Below are 18932 nucleotides of genomic sequence, written 5' to 3'. Positions count from 1 at the left end.
TACCTAAGAGAAGAATTCCTACACTACCTAACTCAGAACATGGTGAGAATCAAATGAAATGCAAGAGCAATCTATATACTACAGCCTATTTTAGACCCTTATCATTCCTCTGCATATAATCCTTCAATGGTTTCCCATTACAATGAGACTAAAATTCATATTTTTTTGTCAAGGCCCACTAGGCATACAAGGTCTTAATCCCCCATATTCCTCCTGGCATTCATTCACTCAGCTGCAGCCACCCATCTTTCTGTCCTTGGCACGCATCAAGCATATTCCCTTCTTAGGAACTGCACAGAAGCCTCTTCTCCCACAGCCTCACATGGCTCTCTTAGGACTGCTCATGGGTCGCTTAAGGAGAGAAGCTGTCTTTAACCACCCCTTGTAAAACTGTCCTCCTCCCCAGCCCATTACACCTTCATTTTCTTTCTTAGTGTTCTCACTACCTGATGTTATTCTTGTGTCGTCAGCCCCCAGGCACCTCTAGAAAGTAAGGACCTGAGTTAGGATACGGGTTTTGTCTTGTCTAACCACTGTTTGTCCTGCCTCTGGAATGGTGCCTAATAATCACGTTTCAGTGTACCCAAAACCAGTTAAGTTTCTCCCAATTTTCCCACATCATCTAAGATTTCTTCTAATGCTGTCTTTTGATGTGTCTGTCACCTAAGACCAGAGTTAATTTCAGATCTCTTAGAGTAGTAGTTTAGTGACTCAGAATCAAAGACACAAGACAGGTTACCAAGAACCACGAAAACCTAAAAGAGGAAATCTAATGTTCAGTGAAAAATCAATGGTAACTTTAATTTGGGAAAAGAACATTTAATGTTAAAATACCTTTAGTACACTCAAAATGGATTAGAGACCTAAGTATAAGACTGGACACTATAAAACTCTTAGAGGAAAACATAGGAAGAACACTCTTTGACATAAATCACAGCAAGATCTTTTTTGATCCACCTCCTAGAGTAATGGAAATAAAAACAAAAATAAACAAGTGGGACCTAATGAAACTTCAAAGCTTTTGCACAGCAAAGGAAACCATAAACAAGACGAAAAGACAACCCTCAGAATGGGAGAAAATATTTGCAAATGAATCAACGGACAAAGGATTAATCTCCAAAATATATACACAGCTCATTCAGCTCAGTATCAAAGAAACAAACACCCCAATCCAAAAATGGGCAGAAGACCTAAATAGACATTTCTCCAAAGAAGACATACAGACGGCCACGAAGCACATGAAAAGATGCTCAACATCACTAATTATTAGAGAAATGCAAATCAAAACTACAATGAGGTATCACCTCACTCCTGTTAGAATGGGCATCATCAGAAAATCTACAAACAACAAATGCTGGAGAGGGTGTGGAGAGAAGGGAACCCTCTTGCACTGTTGGTGGGAATGTAAATTGATACAGCCACTATGGAGAACAATATGGAGGTTCCTTAAAAAACTAAAAATAGAATTACCATATGACCCAGCAATCCCACTACTGGGCATATACCCAGAGAAAACCGTAATTCAAAAAGACACATGCACCCGAATGTTCATTGCAGCACTATTTACAATAGCCAGGTCATGGAAGCAACCTAAATGCCCATCAACAGACGAATGGATAAAGAAGTTGTGGTACATATATACAATGGAATATTACTCAGCCATAAAAAGGAACGAAATTGAGTCATTTGTTGAGACGTGGATGGATCTAGAGACTGTCATACAGAGTGAAGTAAGTCAGAAAGAGAAAAACAAATATCATATATTAATGCATGTATGTGGAACCTAGAAAAATGGTACAGATGAGCCAGTTTGCAGGGCAGAAGTTGAGACACAGATGTAGAGAATGGACATATGGACACCAAGTGGGGGAAACTGCGGTGAGGTGGGGATGGTGGTGTGCTGAATTGGGCGATTGGGATTGACATGTATACACTGATGTGTATAAAACTGATGCCTAATAAGAACCTGCAGTATAAAAAAACAAACAAAACAACTAATACTAAACTTTCATTGGGTTATTTGTATGGAAATATGTTAATATAAATGTTTCAGACATTACATGAAATTTCTAAAAATCTTATATTTGTATTTGTATGGAAATATGTATGGAAATATGTTAATATAAATGTTTCAGACATTAAAAAAAAATACCTTTACTACAAAATGACTCACCCTATGAATTTAATTAAGTCGTAAGACAAAGTGTACAATCAGAATGCTATAGGGAAGTATCAATACAATGCATCCGTTTTTATCTGTGTCCCCTGAATAAAGCATTAGAATGGGATTATAAAAGATGCTCAACCATAAAGGCTGGGTAAATGAATTATGCTCCAACCATTCGATGGCACAGTAAACAGTTGGTAAAAGGCAGGCTGTAGAGCTGTGCGCAGTTGCATGGAAATACATCACCCTGGAGCACTCTCTAGGTGTCAGCACAGTTCCAGGAGCTTCATGTCGTTACTTTTGTTTATAACAAAAAGTTACAAAGTGGCACATAAAGAACAATCCCATCTTTGTAAAATAAACACAGTGCTATGTTTATATGCATACAAAAGGTTCAGAAAGAATCAACACCAAAATATTAATAAAAATTCTGGATATTCTGAGTGTGAGTGAAGGACTTTTCTGTGTTTTCTAAATCTTTTACATCAAACGTTTATTAATACTGTCACCAAAAAAAGGAAAGATCTGTTGCTCAGAGGTTTTTCCACATCATATTGCCAATTCCTTCCCTACCCACTCTTCAGGGGGATGGGAGGTAGGGGTCACTTGAGAGAGCACCTTTCACCAGAAAATTAGCAAAGCTCCTAAGGTCAGAACATAAAGGCTGTATGAAAAGTTGATGAATAAAAATAAAATCAGATAACAGGACCGTAGCATCTTATTTTCTATTATGACACTACCATCAGTTATATTAGATATACTGTTAAAGACAAAGTAGTAAAAAATTCTTTTGAGTCTATCTGAAATCTATACTACGTTCTTAGGAGTTACTTTTTTGAGATGGCTTGAAGAAATCATGTTCTTCTCCAATGTTTCTGAAGAACAAGACAGAGCATCATTTATGTACGATTTTCTCTAAGTAACCAAATAATTCTTCCCTGTAGAAAAGCCAAAATGTTTTATATCTGAGTAGGTATTTCTCAGTTTCCAGGGAAACTGATACAAAATTGTCTGAAATAAAGACATTAAGAGCAAACTTCCAATGTGCCTGTACTTTATATTTGGTGTTCTGACCTTGTTTCTATGGAAACTTAATTAATAGGCAAATGCTGAAATTGAGGTTTCTCTTATCACTTTATTGAATGCCCCCCCAAAAAAGACAAATTGAAATGAAATTTTAACAATCATGTTAAACATAAAAAAGTAAATTCTGTACTCATGAACTCTATTTTTCCAGTTCCTGATTTAGCACTCCTTCCTTATCATACATAGTCATATGCTAAATGCTTAGTACCTTACCTGCCCGCTTACCAGCTTCCCCTAATGTCCCTCTGTCCAGGGCATTCTCGGCTTCAATTGGATTTCACCAGAACAAACTCTTTAAATTATATCAACGTGTTTACCTGACTGATAAATTTAGGCTATTTCATGACTTCTACTTTTATTCATATCCATTGCAATGTATGTACAGACAGAGAATGGAGAGGTAAATGTTGCTTCTGAGTTGTGTACAATAAACTGGAATGGCAATAATCAAAACTGGAGTATGCTGAGATAGGCCTAACTTATGGATAAATTATAAAATATAAGGTGCACTCTAAACAGTTTCTTAAGCATCCCAAGAACTGAATTTGGCATATCTACCACCTCCCAAGTCTGTTTCTTCTGTTCAGTAGCTGTGTTACACAGTCATTTCAGATCTCCAAGTCTTGGCTTCTTCATCGGCAACAGAGGGAGAATATATACGGGCCTTATTTGTAGATGGAAGGGCCAAGTGAAATACACAAGAAAATGCATTGTAAATCTGAAAAGAATTCTATAAAGGTCCAATTTTCGTCTCTCATCCTACACTAGCCAACTACTAACTGTTTTTAAAAATCATTTAGAGGCTTACCTTATACCAACAAGCAGAGCAGTTTTCACAAGTACTTACATGCTTTGTGTTTAAAGCTACAATTAATTCACATAATGTGTTCATTCTTTCACAATATCTAACTATTCTGAAAAGGGAGTACTTTCCACTTACAAAGCCACGTCCATCATAAGGGTGAATCCACAGGCTTAATTATTCTAACTTTTAAAGAAATTAAATAAACCCAACTAAAATTTAAATAGAAGAGCTGTAAGACATTTCGTCTATGAAATAATGAAATAATCTCTGGCATTTCAATGAAACAAATGGGCCAGTGGGGCTTTAACATCTTTATGATACAATGTTTTATACTTCCAAGAACAGTCTTTATTAAAGTGCCACTATGCTACCCAGAATTTTTTTTTTTAACCTAGAGCCATCCCTTTCCAAAATTCTAGAGGCAAAAATCAAACATTTCCTCTCTTCTCTCTCTCCTCTCCTCCCCGACAACACCCACCCCCAGCCACTTAGTCTTCAGAACTTTTACCTGAACATTCTTAAAGTTGAATAGTATTCTACTGGGCGGGGGGGGGGGGGGGGCGGAGGAGGGAGCCATGGAGACATTTTTCTGCAGGATGGATGTGGTATGTTAACTCCCAAACCTTTATATCACAAATGACAATCTGAATTTGTTTTTTCTCCTTTGGAACTTCTGTCCAGCAGTCTCAGGAACCACCTCACCCCTCCCTTACAACAGGCAACGTGCAAAAGAAGTCGGTTAAGGCTGTGCAGCTGAAGACATACTTGTGTCAAGGTGGGAATTTAAAAGTAATCAGAACTCCATGGGGTCTCCTTTGGTAAAGAAAAAAAACCCAACAACTATTCTCTGCAGCCGTGGCAGTAACGTTTCACACCGTTCCCAGTTATTTTAAGCCCCTCTCCCACCATTTTCTTTCCTATCGTGTTCAAATTATAGTTAGAAGGGATAAAGTAGCTTCTATCAGGGCGACTGAAAACATTAAAATCCAAAGAATTTTAGTTAAGAACACCACACTGACTCTGTCCATCTCTATTTTGAATTTAAATGACAAATCCTCTAATGTTTGTCTTAATTGTCTCGAGTATCAACTACCTTAACGAACAGAAGTCTATCATCAGGCCCTTACCTAGTTCCTTCGCTTAGGTACCATCTGGATAGGGAGACGGGATGGATACGCCGAAGTTAGAGTATTTAAGTTTTCATTAAGAAAAGAGAGAATACACCAGAAAGTCTCTGCTAAGTCCCACGAGATGTTAAATAGAACCACGAACAGGAAGGGCTGCGGATTGGAGGGTCTCAGGCCGGGCTGGGAAATGGGAACGGGGGAAAGAATTGGGCATTCGGGTAGGGAAGAGGGAAGGAGACTGGCCGGACGCGACTGGTAAAGAATAAGGGGTGGGGACGCCAAGCAGAGCCAGCCTTCGTCCCCGGTGCCCAGCCCTGGGAGAGCCAACTCCGGGCAAGAAGGAACCCTAGGCGGCGTCTCCCTCCCGGGGGACCCTGGGGGCGGCGGAGGCCAGAGGTAAGCCCGAGAGCAGATGGCGCCTACCCCGCGAGGGGCGAGGCGCGCCAGCCGCTTCTTACCTTCGGGCATCTCCCGGTCGCTGATGTGCTGCAGGTGGTGGCCTTCGCCACCTGCGAAATCCAACTCGGCGGGTTCCACGGTAGCCGCCGCCGGAGCTACTGCCACTGCGTTCCCGGCCGCCGCCTTGTAGACCTCAGACTCACAGTCCGGCTCCGCTGACCCCCTGCGCCGGCCCAACTTGGGGCTGGCATTGGGGGACAGGCAACAAGACAGAGAGTTCCCCATGGGGCGCCTTCACTCCTCGCCGCCGCTGCCTCCGCTCGTCCCCCGACTCCGCCGAGCTCAGAAGCCGCCCCCTCCCCCAACAATGGCGCGGCGGGCACTGGCAGCCCCGGGCTATGCCGGGGCTGTGCCGCACATGCAGACGCGACTTCGCCCGCCGCTCTCCTGTCCGCCCAGCCGCCGGGCCCCGGGCAGGGGCGGCAGGGGCGGCCACACCCCCACCGCTGCCGCCTCCCCGGAGCCAACTAGTCTGTGAGGGCTGTGACCAGACCGGCTTATTTAAAATGGGTGGGAACCAGACAAGCGCTGAGACGCGCAGCCACTGCAGGGAGAGAGCGCAGCCGGAACTCCTCCTCCTTCCGCCACCGCCTGCCCGACTGAAAGTAGCTAGCCCGGCTGGCCCTTGCCTACCGGAATGTGTCCTTCGGTCACCTGGTTACGACGGACCAATCACGACCAGAGTTCCCTCAGAGCGCAGGCATGTGACTCACAATGCCCCGCCCCCGCCCGCGGCTGCCCCGCCCCCCGAGCGGCGCGCCCCGGACTCTGGTTTCCATTCATCTCTCGCACTCCAAGCTTTCCGGTCCTGCGGGAAGCGCCGTGGGAGTTTGTTAATCGAAGCCGTCCTGAGTCAGTGGGCTCTGTAGAAAGCCCCTATTCCTAAAATGCCAGTTCAGTTAGCAACTCGGTTTCACCGGGTCGACAGTTGACTCATTTGATGTATTGCTCAACGAACTTAGTTTCACCCCAATTTTTGACCGTTTTTTATAACTGAATGCTCCTCCGGTCTTGCCTTCCAAAGAGTGTTAGTTTCCGCCTACAGTTTAACCATAGCAACCCCCGGGGCCCTGGTCCTACTCTCAATAAAGAGCTGTGGCTGTGTCTTGAATGAGACTCGAGGACACGTCACCCCTCCACTTCCTCATCAGTAAATTAGGTACCGAACTCCTCCCTACCACCTCTGAGGCGCTGGGATTCAGCAACTCGCTTTTCTCGCCTGTCTCTCTCTTCCACGGCAGGAGTTTCCAGGTTTCCCTACTTTAGCCAACAACAACGCATAAAGCACGATTTTCTCATACAAACTTGAGAGTCACAAAGTGAAGTACCACGGTCTTGATTTGATGAAGATGATAACGATAGTTAACATTTGGCAAACACTATGCGCCCGCCCCCGTTCCAAGTGAGGTACTCATTTAACCCTCGGGAACAAAATCCTCAGAAACCTTCATTTTACAGATTTTACAGAAGCTAAGTAACATTCCCAAGGTCACATGATTGCTCAGGGGTGTGGCCAGGATTTGATCCCTGATTGTGTGGATCCCCAAAGGCACCTTATTGTGATCATCAGAAAATAAAGGTAGAAGTCAAATTTGGTTGGAAGTGGCATAGTGTATCAGGATTTTCTTTTTTTAAGGAGGAACAATTTTTTGATGTGGATTTTAAAATACTTTCCCTTCATGCAACATTGATTAGTCCCTCCTACATGCCAGGCACCCGTGTGTGAAAAATAGTCCTGCCCTCAGTGACCTCAGGCACGGTGAGAAAACAAAGGCTTAGAAAGCCCAATAGTCTGAGGTCACACTGCTGCAAAGTACTTAAACCTGAAATTCAAACCTAGATCTATTAACCCCAAGTAGATGCTGGGGTAAAGAGCTTGGTTTTCTTCCCAGAAACCTGAGAGCCATTGAATGTTGTGAAGTTAAGGAGTCACTATCAGGTGGTTTGTAGTGAGGTCACGCTTGAGAATAAGTAGGACTGATGGAAGCAACAAAACCCATTAAGAGACTTTATATTCATCTAAGAGAGGAGTGAGGGTTCAAACTAAAGGCAGTGGCAGAGATTGGAGTGGAGGGAAAGGATCTGAGGTCATTTGGGAGGTAGAATAGAAGTGCTCAGTGACTAGATATGGAGCAGGAAGGGGAAAAGAGAAGCAAAAATGGCTGCTAGGGTTCTGGCTTAGGGAACTATGTAGAGTGTGGTTACTTTTTCTTAGATAGTGCAGGAAAAGGAAGAGGTTTGGGAAGGAAGATCATTTTGGGTTCTCTTAAGCGGAACACGGAAATGGAGCTCTCTGGTTGAAAGTAAGCCTCTGCAGGCTAAGTCCATTTTGTGATATCCCAACTTATGTTTTCAAAAATAACACATTAAATCAATTTAAAAATGTGATTGGGGAAATTCCCTAATGTTGACAGCTAAGAATATCACATTTTTCATGGAGCAACTTGGAATCTATGGTTTTAGTAAATGAGGCATCCTATGTAAAATAAAACTGGTAAATGAGAGCTCTACCCACCACCAGAGCCTCCCATCAAGCCTCTTAGATAGCCTCAACCACCAGAGGGCAGACAGCAGAAGCAAGAAAAACTACAATCCTGCAGCCTGTGGACCAAGAAACACAGTTAGAGAAAGATAGACAAGATGAAAAGGCAGAGGGCTATGTACCAGATGAAGGAACAAGAAAAAACCCCAGAAAAACAACTAAATGAAATGGAGATAGGCAACCTTCCAGAGAAAGAATTCAGAATAATGATAGTGAAGATGATCCAGGACCTCGGAATAAGAATGGAGGCAAAGATTGAGAAGATGCAAGAAATGATTAACAAAGACCTAGAAGAATTAAAGAACAAACAAACAGAGATGACCAATACCATAACTGAAATGAAAACTACACTAGAAGGAATCAATAGCAGAATAACTGAGGCAGAAGAACGGATAAGTGACCTGGAAGACAGAATGGTGGAATTCACTGCTGCGGAACAGACTAAAGAAAAAAGAATGAAAAGAAGTGAAGACAGCCTAAGAGACCTCTGGGACAACATTAAACGCAACAACATTCGCATTATAGGGGTCCCAGAAGGAGAAGAGAGAGAGAAAGGACCAGAGAAAATATTTGAAGAGATTATAGTCGAAAACTTCCCTAACATGGGAAAGGAAATAGCCACCCACGTCCAGGAAGCGCAGAGAGTCCCATACAGAATAAACCCAAGGAGAAACACGCCGAGACACATAGTAATCAAAGTGGCAAAAATTAAAGACGAAGAAAAATTATTGAAAGCAGCAAGGGAAAAACGACAAATAACATACAAGGGAACTCCCATAAGGTTAACAGCTGATTTCTCAGCAGAAACTCTGCAAGCCAGAAGGGAGTGGCATGATATACTTAAAGTGATGAAAGGGAAGAACCTACAACCAAGATTACTCTACCCGGCAAGGATCTCATTTAGATTTGATGGAGAAATCAAAAGCTTTACAGACAAGCAAAAGCTAAAAGAATTCAGCACCTCCAAACCAGCTCTACAACAAATGCTAAAGGAACTTCTCTAAGTGGGAAACACAAGAGAAGAAACGGACCTACAAAAACAAACCCAAAACAATTAAGAAAATGGTCATAGGAACATACATATCGATAATTACCTTAAACGTGAATGGATTAAATGCCCCAACCAAAAGACATAGACTGGCTGAATGGATACAAAAACAAGACCCATATATATGCTGTCTACAAGAGACCCACTTTAGACCTACGGACACATACAGACTGAAAGTGAGGGGATGGAAAAAGATATTCCATGCAAATGGAAATCAAAAGAAAGCTGGAGTAGCTATACTCATATCAGATAAAATAGACTTTAAAATAAAGAATGTTACAAGAGACAAGGAAGGACACTACATAATGATCAAGGGATCAATCCAAGAAAAAGATCTAGCAATTATAAATATACGTGCACCCAACATACAAGCACCTCAATACATAAGGCAACTGCTAATAGCTATAAAAGAGGAAATCGACAGTGACACAATAATAGTGGGAGACTTTAACACCTCACTTACACCCATGGACAGATCATCCAGACAGAAAATTAATAAGGAAATACAAGCTTTAAATGACACAATAGACCAGAGAGATTTAATTGATATTTATAGGACATTCCATCCACAAACAGCAGATTCCACGTTCTTCTCAAGTGCACATGGAACATTCTCCATGATAGATCCCATCTTGGGTCACAAATCAAGCCTTGGTAAATTTAAGAAAACTGAAATCATATCAAGCATCTTTTCCGACCACAGCGCTGTAAGATTAGAAATCAATTACAGGGAAAGAAAACGTAAAAAACACAAACACATGGAGGCTAAACAATACGTTACTAAATCTCTTCACCAAGAGATCAGTGAAGAAATCAAAGAGGAAATTAAAAAATACCTAGAGACAAATGACAATGAAAACACGATGATCCAAAACCTATGGGATGCAGCAAAAGCAGTTCTAAGAGGGAAATTAATAGCAATACAAGCCTACCTCAAGCAACAAGAAAAATCTCAAATAACCAAGCTAACCTTACACCTAAAGGAACTAGAGAAAGAAGAACAAACAAACCCAAAGTTAGTAGAAGGAAAGAAATCATAAAGATCAGAGCAGAAAGAAATGAAATAGACACAAAGAAAATAATAGCAAAGATCAATAAAACTAAAAGCTGGTTCTTTGAGAAGATAAACAAAATTGATCAACCTTTAGCCAGACTCATCAAGAAAAAGAGGGAGAGGACTCAAATCAATGAAATTAGAGATGTAAAGGAGAAGTTACAACGGACACCGCAGAATTACAAAGTATCATGAGAGACTACTACAAGCAACTCTATGCCAATAAAACGGACAACCTGGAGGAAATGGACAAATTCTTAGGTATAACCTTCCAAGAGTGAACCAGGAAGAAATAGAGAATATGAACAGACCAATCACAAGTAATGAAATTGAAATGGTGATTAAAAATCTTCCAACAAACAAAAGTCCAGGACCAGATGGCTTCACAGGTGAATTCTATCAAACATTTAGAGAAGAGCTAATACCCATCCTTCTCAAACTCTTCCAAAAAATTGCAGAGGACGGAACACTCCCAAACTCATTCTATGAGGCCACCATCACCCTGATACCAAAAGCAGACAGAGATACCTCAAAAAAAGAAAATTACAGACCAATATCACTGATGAATATAGATGCAAAAATCCTCAACAAAATACTAGCAAACAGAATCCAACAACACATGAAAACGATCATACACCATGATCAAGTGGGATCTATCCCAGGGATGCAAGGATTCTTCAATATACGCAAATCAATCAATGTGATACACCATATTAAGAAACTGAAGAAGAAAAACCATATAATCATCTCAATAGATGCAGAAAAAGCTTTTGACAAAATTCAACACCCATTTCTGATAAAAACTCTCCAGAAAGTGGGCATAGAGGGAACCTACCTCAACATAATAAAGGCCATATACGACAAACCCAAAGCAAAACATCATTCTCAATGGTGAAAAACTGAAAGCATTTCCTCTAAGACCAGGAACAAGAAAAGGATGTCCACTCTCACCACTATTATTCAACACAGTTTTGGAAGTCCTAGCCACAGCAGTCAGAGAAGAAAAATAAAAGGAATCCAAATTGGAAAAGAAGAAATAAAACTTATTGTTTTTAGATGACATGACACTATACATAGAGAATCCTAATGATGCCACCAGAAAACTACTAGAGCTAATCAATGAATTTGGTAAAGTTGCAGGATACAAAATTAATGCACAGAAATCTCTTGCATTCCTATACACTAACAATGAAAGATCAGAAAGAGAAATTAAGGAAACAATCCCATTCACCATTGCAACAAAAAGAGTAAAATACCTAGGAATAAACCTACCTAGGGAGACAAAAGACCTGTACTCACAAAACTATAAGACACTGATGAAAGAAATCAAAGATGACACAAATAGATGGAGAGATATACCATGTTCCTGGATTGGAAGAATCAACATTGTGAAAATGTCTCTACTACCCAAAGCAATCTACAGATTCAATGCAATCCCTATCAAACTACCACTGGCATTTTTCACAGAACTAGAACAAAAAATTTCACAATTTGTATGGAAACACAAAAGACCCCGAATAGCCAAAGCAATCTTGAGAACGAAAAATGGAGCTGGGGGAATCAGGCTCCCTGACTTCAGACTATATTACAAAGCTTCAGTAATCAAGACAGTTTGGTATTGGCACAAAAACAGAAATATAGATCAATGGAACAGGATAGAAAGCCCAGAGATAAACCCACACACATATGGTCAACTTATCTTTGATAAAGGAGGCAAGCATATACAGTGGAGAAAAGACAGCCTCTTCAATAAGTGGTGCTGGGAAAATTGGACAGGAACATGTAAAAGTATGAAATTAGAACACTCCCTGACACCATGCACAAAAATAAACTCAAAATGGATTAAAGACCTAAGTGTAAGGGCAGACACTATCAAACTCTTAGAGGAAAACATAGGCAGAACACTCTATGACATACATCACAGCAAGATTCTTTTTGACCCAGCTCCCAGAGAAATGGAAATAAGAACACAAATAAACAAATGGGACCTAATGAAACTTAAAAGCTTTTGCACAGCAAAGGAAACCATAAACAAGACCAAAAGACAACCCTCAGAATGGGAGAAAATATTTGCAAATGAAGCAACTGACAAAGGATTAATCTCCAAGATTTACAAGCAGCTCATGCAGCTCAATAACAAAAAAACGAACAACCCAATCCAAAAATGGGCAGAAGATCTAAATAGACATTTCTCCAAAGAAGATATACAGATGGCCTACAGACACATGAAAGAATGCTCAACATCATTAATCATTAGAGAAATGCAAATCAAAACTACAATGAGATATCATCTCACACCGGTCAGAATGGCCATCATCAAAAAATCTAGAAACAATAAATGCTGGAGAGGGTGTGGAGGAAAGGGAACACTCTTGCACTGTTGGTGGGAATGTAAATTGATACAGCCACTATGGAGAACAGTATGGAGGTTCCTTAAAAAACTACAAATAGAACTACCATACGACCCAGCAATCCCACTACTGGGCATATACCCTGAGAAAACCATAGGTCAAAAAGAGTCATGTACCAAAATGTTCATTGCAGCTCTATTTACAATAGCCAGGACATGGAAGCAACCTAAATGTCCATCGACAGATGAATGGATAAAGAAGATGTGGCACATATATACAATGGAATATTACTCAGCCATAAAAAGAAATGAAATGGAGGTATTTGTAATGAGGTGGATGGAGTTAGAGTCTGTCATACAGAGTGAAGTAAGTCAGAAAGAGAAAAACAAATACAGTATGCTAACACATATATATGGAATCTAAGGGAAAAAAAAAAAAAAAGGCCATGAAGAACCTAGTGGCAAGACGGGAATAAAGACACAGACCTACTAGAGAATGGACTTGAGGATATGGGGAGGGGGTGGGGTGAGATGTGACAGGGTAAGAGAGTGTCATGGACATATATACACTACCAAATGTAAAATAGATAGCTAGTGGGAAGCAGCCGCATAGCACAGGGAGATCAGCTCGGTGCTTTGTGACCACCTAGAGGGGTGGGATGGGGAGGGTGGGAGGGAGGGAGATGCAAGAGGGAAGAGAAATGGGAACATATTATATATGTATAACTGATTCACTTTGTTATAAAGCAGATGCTAACACACTATTGTAAGGCAATTATACTTCAATAAAGATGTTTGAAAAAAAAAAAAAAAAGATGACACAAACAGATGGAGAGATATACCATGTTCTTGGATTGGAAGAATCAATATGGTGAAAATGACTATACTACCCAAAGCAATCTACAGATTCAATGCAATCCCTATCAAAATACCAGTGGCATTATTTACAGAACTAGAACAAAAAACCTGAAAACTTGTAGGAGACACAAAAGACCCCAAATAGCCAAAGCAGTCTTGAGGGAAAAAAAACAGAGCTGGAGGAATCAGACTCCCTTACTTCAGACTATACTACAAAGCTACAGTAATCAAGACAATATGGTACTGGCACAAAACCAGAAATATAGATCAATGGAACAGGATAGAAAGCCCAGAGATAAACCCACACACCTATGGTCAACTAATCTATGACAAAGGAGGCAAGGATATAAAATGGAGAAAAGACAGTCTCTTCAATAAGTGGTGCTGGGAAAACTGGACAGCTACTTGTAAAAGAATGAAATTAGAACACTCCCTAACACCATACACAAAAATAAACTCAAAATGGATTAGAGACCTAAATGTAAGACCGCCGGACACTATAAAACTCTTCGAGGAGACATAGGAAGAACACTCTTTGACATAAATCACAGCAAGATCTTTTTTGGTCCACCTCCTAGAGTAATGGAAATAAAAACAAAAATAAACAAATAGGACCTAATGAAACTTAAAAGTTTTGCACAGCAAAGGAAACTACAAACAAGACGAAAAGACAACCCTCAGAATGGGAGAAAATATTTGCAAATGAATCAACGGACAAATGATTAATCTCCAAAATATATAAACAGCTCATGCAGCTCAATATTAACAAAAAACAAACAACCCAATCAAAAAATGGGCAGAAGACCTAAATAGACATTTCTCCAAAGAAGACATACAGATGGCCAAGAAGCACATGAAAAGCTGCTCAACATCACTAATTATTAGAGACATGCAATCAAAACTACACTGAGGTATCACCTTACGCCGGTCAGAATGGGCATCCTCAGAAAATCTGCAAACAACAAATGCTGGAGAGGGTGTGGAGGAGAGAGAACTCTCTTGCACTGTTGGTGGGAATGTAAATTGATACAGCCGCTATGGAAAACAGTATGGAGGTTCCTAAAAAAACGAAAAATAGAATTACCACATGACCCAGCAGTCCCACTACTGGGCATATACCCACAGAAAACCATAATTCAAAAAGACACATGCACCCCAATGTTCACTGCAGCACTATTTACAATAGGCAGGATATGGAAGCAACCTAAATACCCATCAGCAGACAAATGGATAAAGAAGATGTGGTACATATATACAATAGAATATTACTCAACCATAAACAGGAATGAAATTGGGTTATTTGTAGTGACGTGGATGGATCTACGTCATACAGAGTCTGTCATACAGAGTGAAGTTAAGTCAGAAAGAGAAAAACAAATATCGTATATTAACGCATATATGTGGAACCTCGAAAAACCAGTTTGCAGGGCAGAAATAGAGATACAAGTGTAGAGAACAAGGGGGGGAGAGTGGTGGGGGGGTGTTCTGGTGGGATGAATTGGGAGACTGGGAGTGACATGTATACACTAATATGTATAAAATGGATAACTACGAAGAACCTGCTGTATAAAAAAAATAAATTAAATAAAATACAAAAATTAAAAAAAAAAAATAGAGAAGTCACCCTGCTCCTTGTGTGTATCCTGCCTTGTGGCTGAAGCCCCTGGCACCACGGGGCAGAGCATGCCTGGACCATGTTGAATTGCTGAGAGCTCTTGGGGCTGGCAGGGACATATGACAGGGGCAGGGACTGGGGTGCTGGGGCAGCTGGGACCAGGAGTTCCGGAGATTTCAGGAGTTGCAGGAGTGAGCTCAGCCAGCTCCCCACAAAGAGGAGCCTTGGTCCCAGGCAAGGGAGAGAAGGTACGAAATCAGGCTCAGACCTGCAGTCATTTCTTGAAGTTTGCAGCTCATGGCTCACCATCACCTCTCCTCTCCATCAGTACCCCTGACCTGTCTTGAGGGTTTCCGTTTCTGCACAGATGATATTTCCAACAAACTGGCCTTGAAGTTCTCATGCCTCACTTCCAAAGATCTTGAACTCTCTGCCACACACACCCAAGGTCATACACTAGGCCCATGCTGGCCACTATAGGAACCACTAGCCATGTGTGCTATTTAAATCTTAGTTAATTAAAATGAAATAAAATTTAAAACTCAGGTCCTCAGTCCCACGGCCCACATTTCAGGGACTCGACAGTCACACGTGGCTAGTGGCTACCATACTGGATCACGCAGAGAGCATGCTTACCACCGCAGAAAGGTGTATTGGACGGTGCTGCCCTAGACCCTGTCACTAACAGAAACTGCCCCCTTTCTATTACCAATGTCCAGCACCCCCCTAGAGACTCCCACCTCCTCCTTGTATAGACTCTGACTCTAATGCAGCCTTCAACCACAATGGGATTTTCAATCTCTGTCCAGGGACACCTCAGAGATACTGAGGGGTCGGTTCCAGACCACCGCAAGAAAGCGAATATCACGTGAAGTTTTTGGTTTCCACAGCATATAAAAGTTATGTTTATACCATACTGTAGTCTACTAAATGTGCAATAGCCTTTTGTTTAAAAAGACACGGAGTATACCTTAATTTAAAAATACTTTATTGCTAAAAATGTGAACCAATATCTGCCAATGCTAGGTTGCTACAAACCTTCAACTTGTAAAAAACGCAGTATCTGCAAAGTACGATAAAATGAGGTCTGCCCGTATTAGTTTCCTGAGGCTGCTGTAATTAACTACCACAAACTGTGTTGATTCTCTCATGGTCCCTCACAGTTCTGGAGGTCAGAAGTCTAAAATCAAGGTGTAGGCAGGGCCAGGCTCTCTCTGAAAGCTCTAGGGGAGGATCCTTCCTTGTCTCTTTCTAGCATCATTGTCTAGGGGTTGCCAACAATCCTTGGCTTGTGGCTGCATGACTCCAATCTGTCTCTGGCTCCACCACTGCCACCCTAGTCACCATCACCTCTATGGAAAATGTACGGCAGTTCCTGAGAAAATTAAAAGTAGAAAACCATATGATCCAGCAATCCCATTTCTGGATATATATCCAAAGAAATGGAAAGCGGGGTCTTGAAGAGATATTTGCACCCCCGTGTTCACAGCAGCATTGATCACAATTGCCAAGAGGCGGAGGCAACCCAAGTGTCCATCAACGGATGAATGGATGATCACCATGTGGTATATACACACAATAGAATATCATTCAGCCTTACACAGCAAGTTCTGACAGACAGGTGAACCTTGGGAACCTTATGCTAAGTACAGTAAACTAGTCACAAAAAGACAAACACGGTATGATACCACCTCCGTGGAATTTAGATTAGATTAGTCAAATTTTTAGAGCCAGAAGGAACTGTGGTTGCCAGGAGCTGGGGGCAGGAGGATATGGGTAGTTAATGTTTAATGAGTACAGAGTTTCACTTTGGGCAGATGAAGAGAGTTCTGGAGGTTGGCTGCATGGTAATGCGAATATAGTCAACAGTACTGAACTGCACGCTGACAAATGGTTACCTTGGTAAATTTAATGCTGTGTGTATTCTATGGGCCCCCCCCCCCAAAAATAAAACAAAAAGCCTGTGTCTTTTGCTGCCCTGGCCCCAGGCTAGCCCCACCCTTACACGTGACACTGCTCTGCGAGGGTGTGTCCTGGGTGGACTTTAACAACCAGGCCCTGGGGCATCACGGGAGGAGGGAAAATGGAGAAAGGGTACTCACCCGCCTTGGGTGCTATGGGGCCAAAAGGTCGGGCACGGCCAGTGGACTTAACCGGCAAGGAGCCGTGCCTGAGCCTGAGCCTGCGCCTGCCGGCTGCCCTGGAGCCTGAGCAGCACCTCCGTCCCTCCTAACAGAATATGACCTGGCTCTGGGAAAGCCCTAAGAGGGACCTCATCCTACACTGTGCTTAAAAGCAAACCATTCAAGGCCCAGAGAGGGCAAGTGACTGGTTCTGGGTCACTCAGCAAGTCAGAGGCAGAGCCAAGTCCTGAAGTGTGGCTCCTCTGATTCTAGAGCGTCATTTCTTTCATCTCTCATGTATACTGTGCCCTTTTTCTGACAATGTGAGTGTCAGCGATTCTATCAGGAACGTGGGCCTGACACTGACAACTCAGAAGGCTGAACTAAGCAGTGGGGAGTTGGGTGAGGGCCCGTGGATTGATGGTCAGGGATCAGTTACCTGCTTTACGGGAGAAATTGCTGCCTCCATCCTTGGGTGGGTCTCTGGGGTCAGAGCCAGATCCATCTGGCCCCTGGGGTGGCCCCTGTGGTGGCTTGCCAGGAGAACCATCAGAGGCCTGGTTGGATGACTGGGAAGGTTCATCCTCCTCTGGAAAAACAAAAAAAAGAGGTGGGGGAGCTCCCAGCAGGGTGGGCAGCTGAGGGACCAGAGGCCCCACACGGCGCCCTTCACCATCTCCCGAAACTCCCAAGAACTCTGATGTTGGGAGGGGACCTCAATGGCAGCTGTGCTAAGAGGTGACAAAGATGCTTGGAGGTGAACCCAAGGAGAAGACAGAGAGAGGGAGACCCAGCACCAACACGGAGCTGGCAGGTTCCAGACTTCACAGAGCAGGAGTGTGAGGCCCAGGAGGTTAGAGACCTGATGGGGCACAGTGCACCTGGTGGCAGCTCCAGGCCAGAACCCAGACCCCCTCCGCCCTCGTTCAGGCACCCCAAGCCCTGGGCCACCCCGCCCTCTGGAGCTTCCCTAGGGCACTCACCATCAGAGGGGGATTCCGGCCGGAAGGGGTCAGTGGCATCTCCTCCCCCGCTCTCTATGGCTTTAGCTGACATCTTGGAGGCAGTGTGGGAACACTAGGTGCAGAGCCAAGGACACCACTATCTTTCTGAGAAACAGAGTGTGAAAATCAGAAGTGCTCTGCCTGATTTATGATGGACTGGTGGGGGGAGGGCAGGGGCACCTCTCTGTTGCCCCAGACTTGTCCTCTGTCCTACAGGAGCCTGCGGGCACTTCCAGCCTGCCCCCCAAATCTGCACAGACCACAGCTTTTAAAGTTAATAATGACTTTACTTGGCTCCCTGATCTCCAGAATCCTGTTCACGTCTAATAATCCATCTCTGCCCCGCCCACTGCCCACCCAGCCTAAGTCTTAGGGCTTCAGAGTGACCTGGGTTGATACAAGACTGGAGGTTCCCAAAGTCTCCTGGTAAAGGTGGGCTCAAGCCCCTTCCCAGCACACTCACCTCTGGTCACAGTGACAGCAGCCCTGGATGGAAGCAGAGAGGGATACAGTGAGTGGAGTCCTGTTGCTCTCTCCCCTCCCCCACCTCCTACGGCCCTGCCTACCCTGCGAGGTCACTGTCTGGGAAGGAAGAGCAGTGTCAGAAGTTCTGCAGGTAGTGAGGCTGCCGAGGACGCCAGCTGGGTGTTAACGTCCCCTACTGTGACTGTGTTACTGTCAGCTTCCCCTTTCA

The 18932-nt window shown here is 42.8% G+C and overlaps 1 protein-coding gene across 11 annotated transcripts in view; it reads right to left on the bottom strand.

Moving 5' to 3' along the window:
- Positions 1-18932, bottom strand: part of LOC130707591 (cyclin-Y-like protein 1) — a 51161-nt gene that overhangs the window by 29525 nt on the left and 2704 nt on the right. For 2 of the 11 annotated variants that reach the window (XM_057542801.1, XM_057542812.1), the window contains exon 1: positions 5644-5906. In XM_057542801.1, the coding sequence (XP_057398784.1) occupies positions 5644-5869 (226 nt within the window). In that variant the 5' untranslated portion in view covers positions 5870-5906. Of the gene's footprint in view, positions 1-5643; positions 5908-14414; positions 15031-17673; positions 17824-18217; positions 18344-18701; positions 18725-18932 lie in introns of those variants that run through there. The other 9 variants (XM_057542802.1, XM_057542803.1, XM_057542804.1 and 6 more) reach the window with 9 other exon arrangements.

Source organism: Balaenoptera acutorostrata, chromosome 3, assembly GCF_949987535.1.
Source record: "Balaenoptera acutorostrata chromosome 3, mBalAcu1.1, whole genome shotgun sequence".
NCBI classification, from domain to species: Eukaryota; Metazoa; Chordata; class Mammalia; order Artiodactyla; family Balaenopteridae; genus Balaenoptera; species Balaenoptera acutorostrata.
Note: the sequence above shows the minus strand (reverse complement) of the source record. Positions and strands in the feature narration are given on the sequence as shown.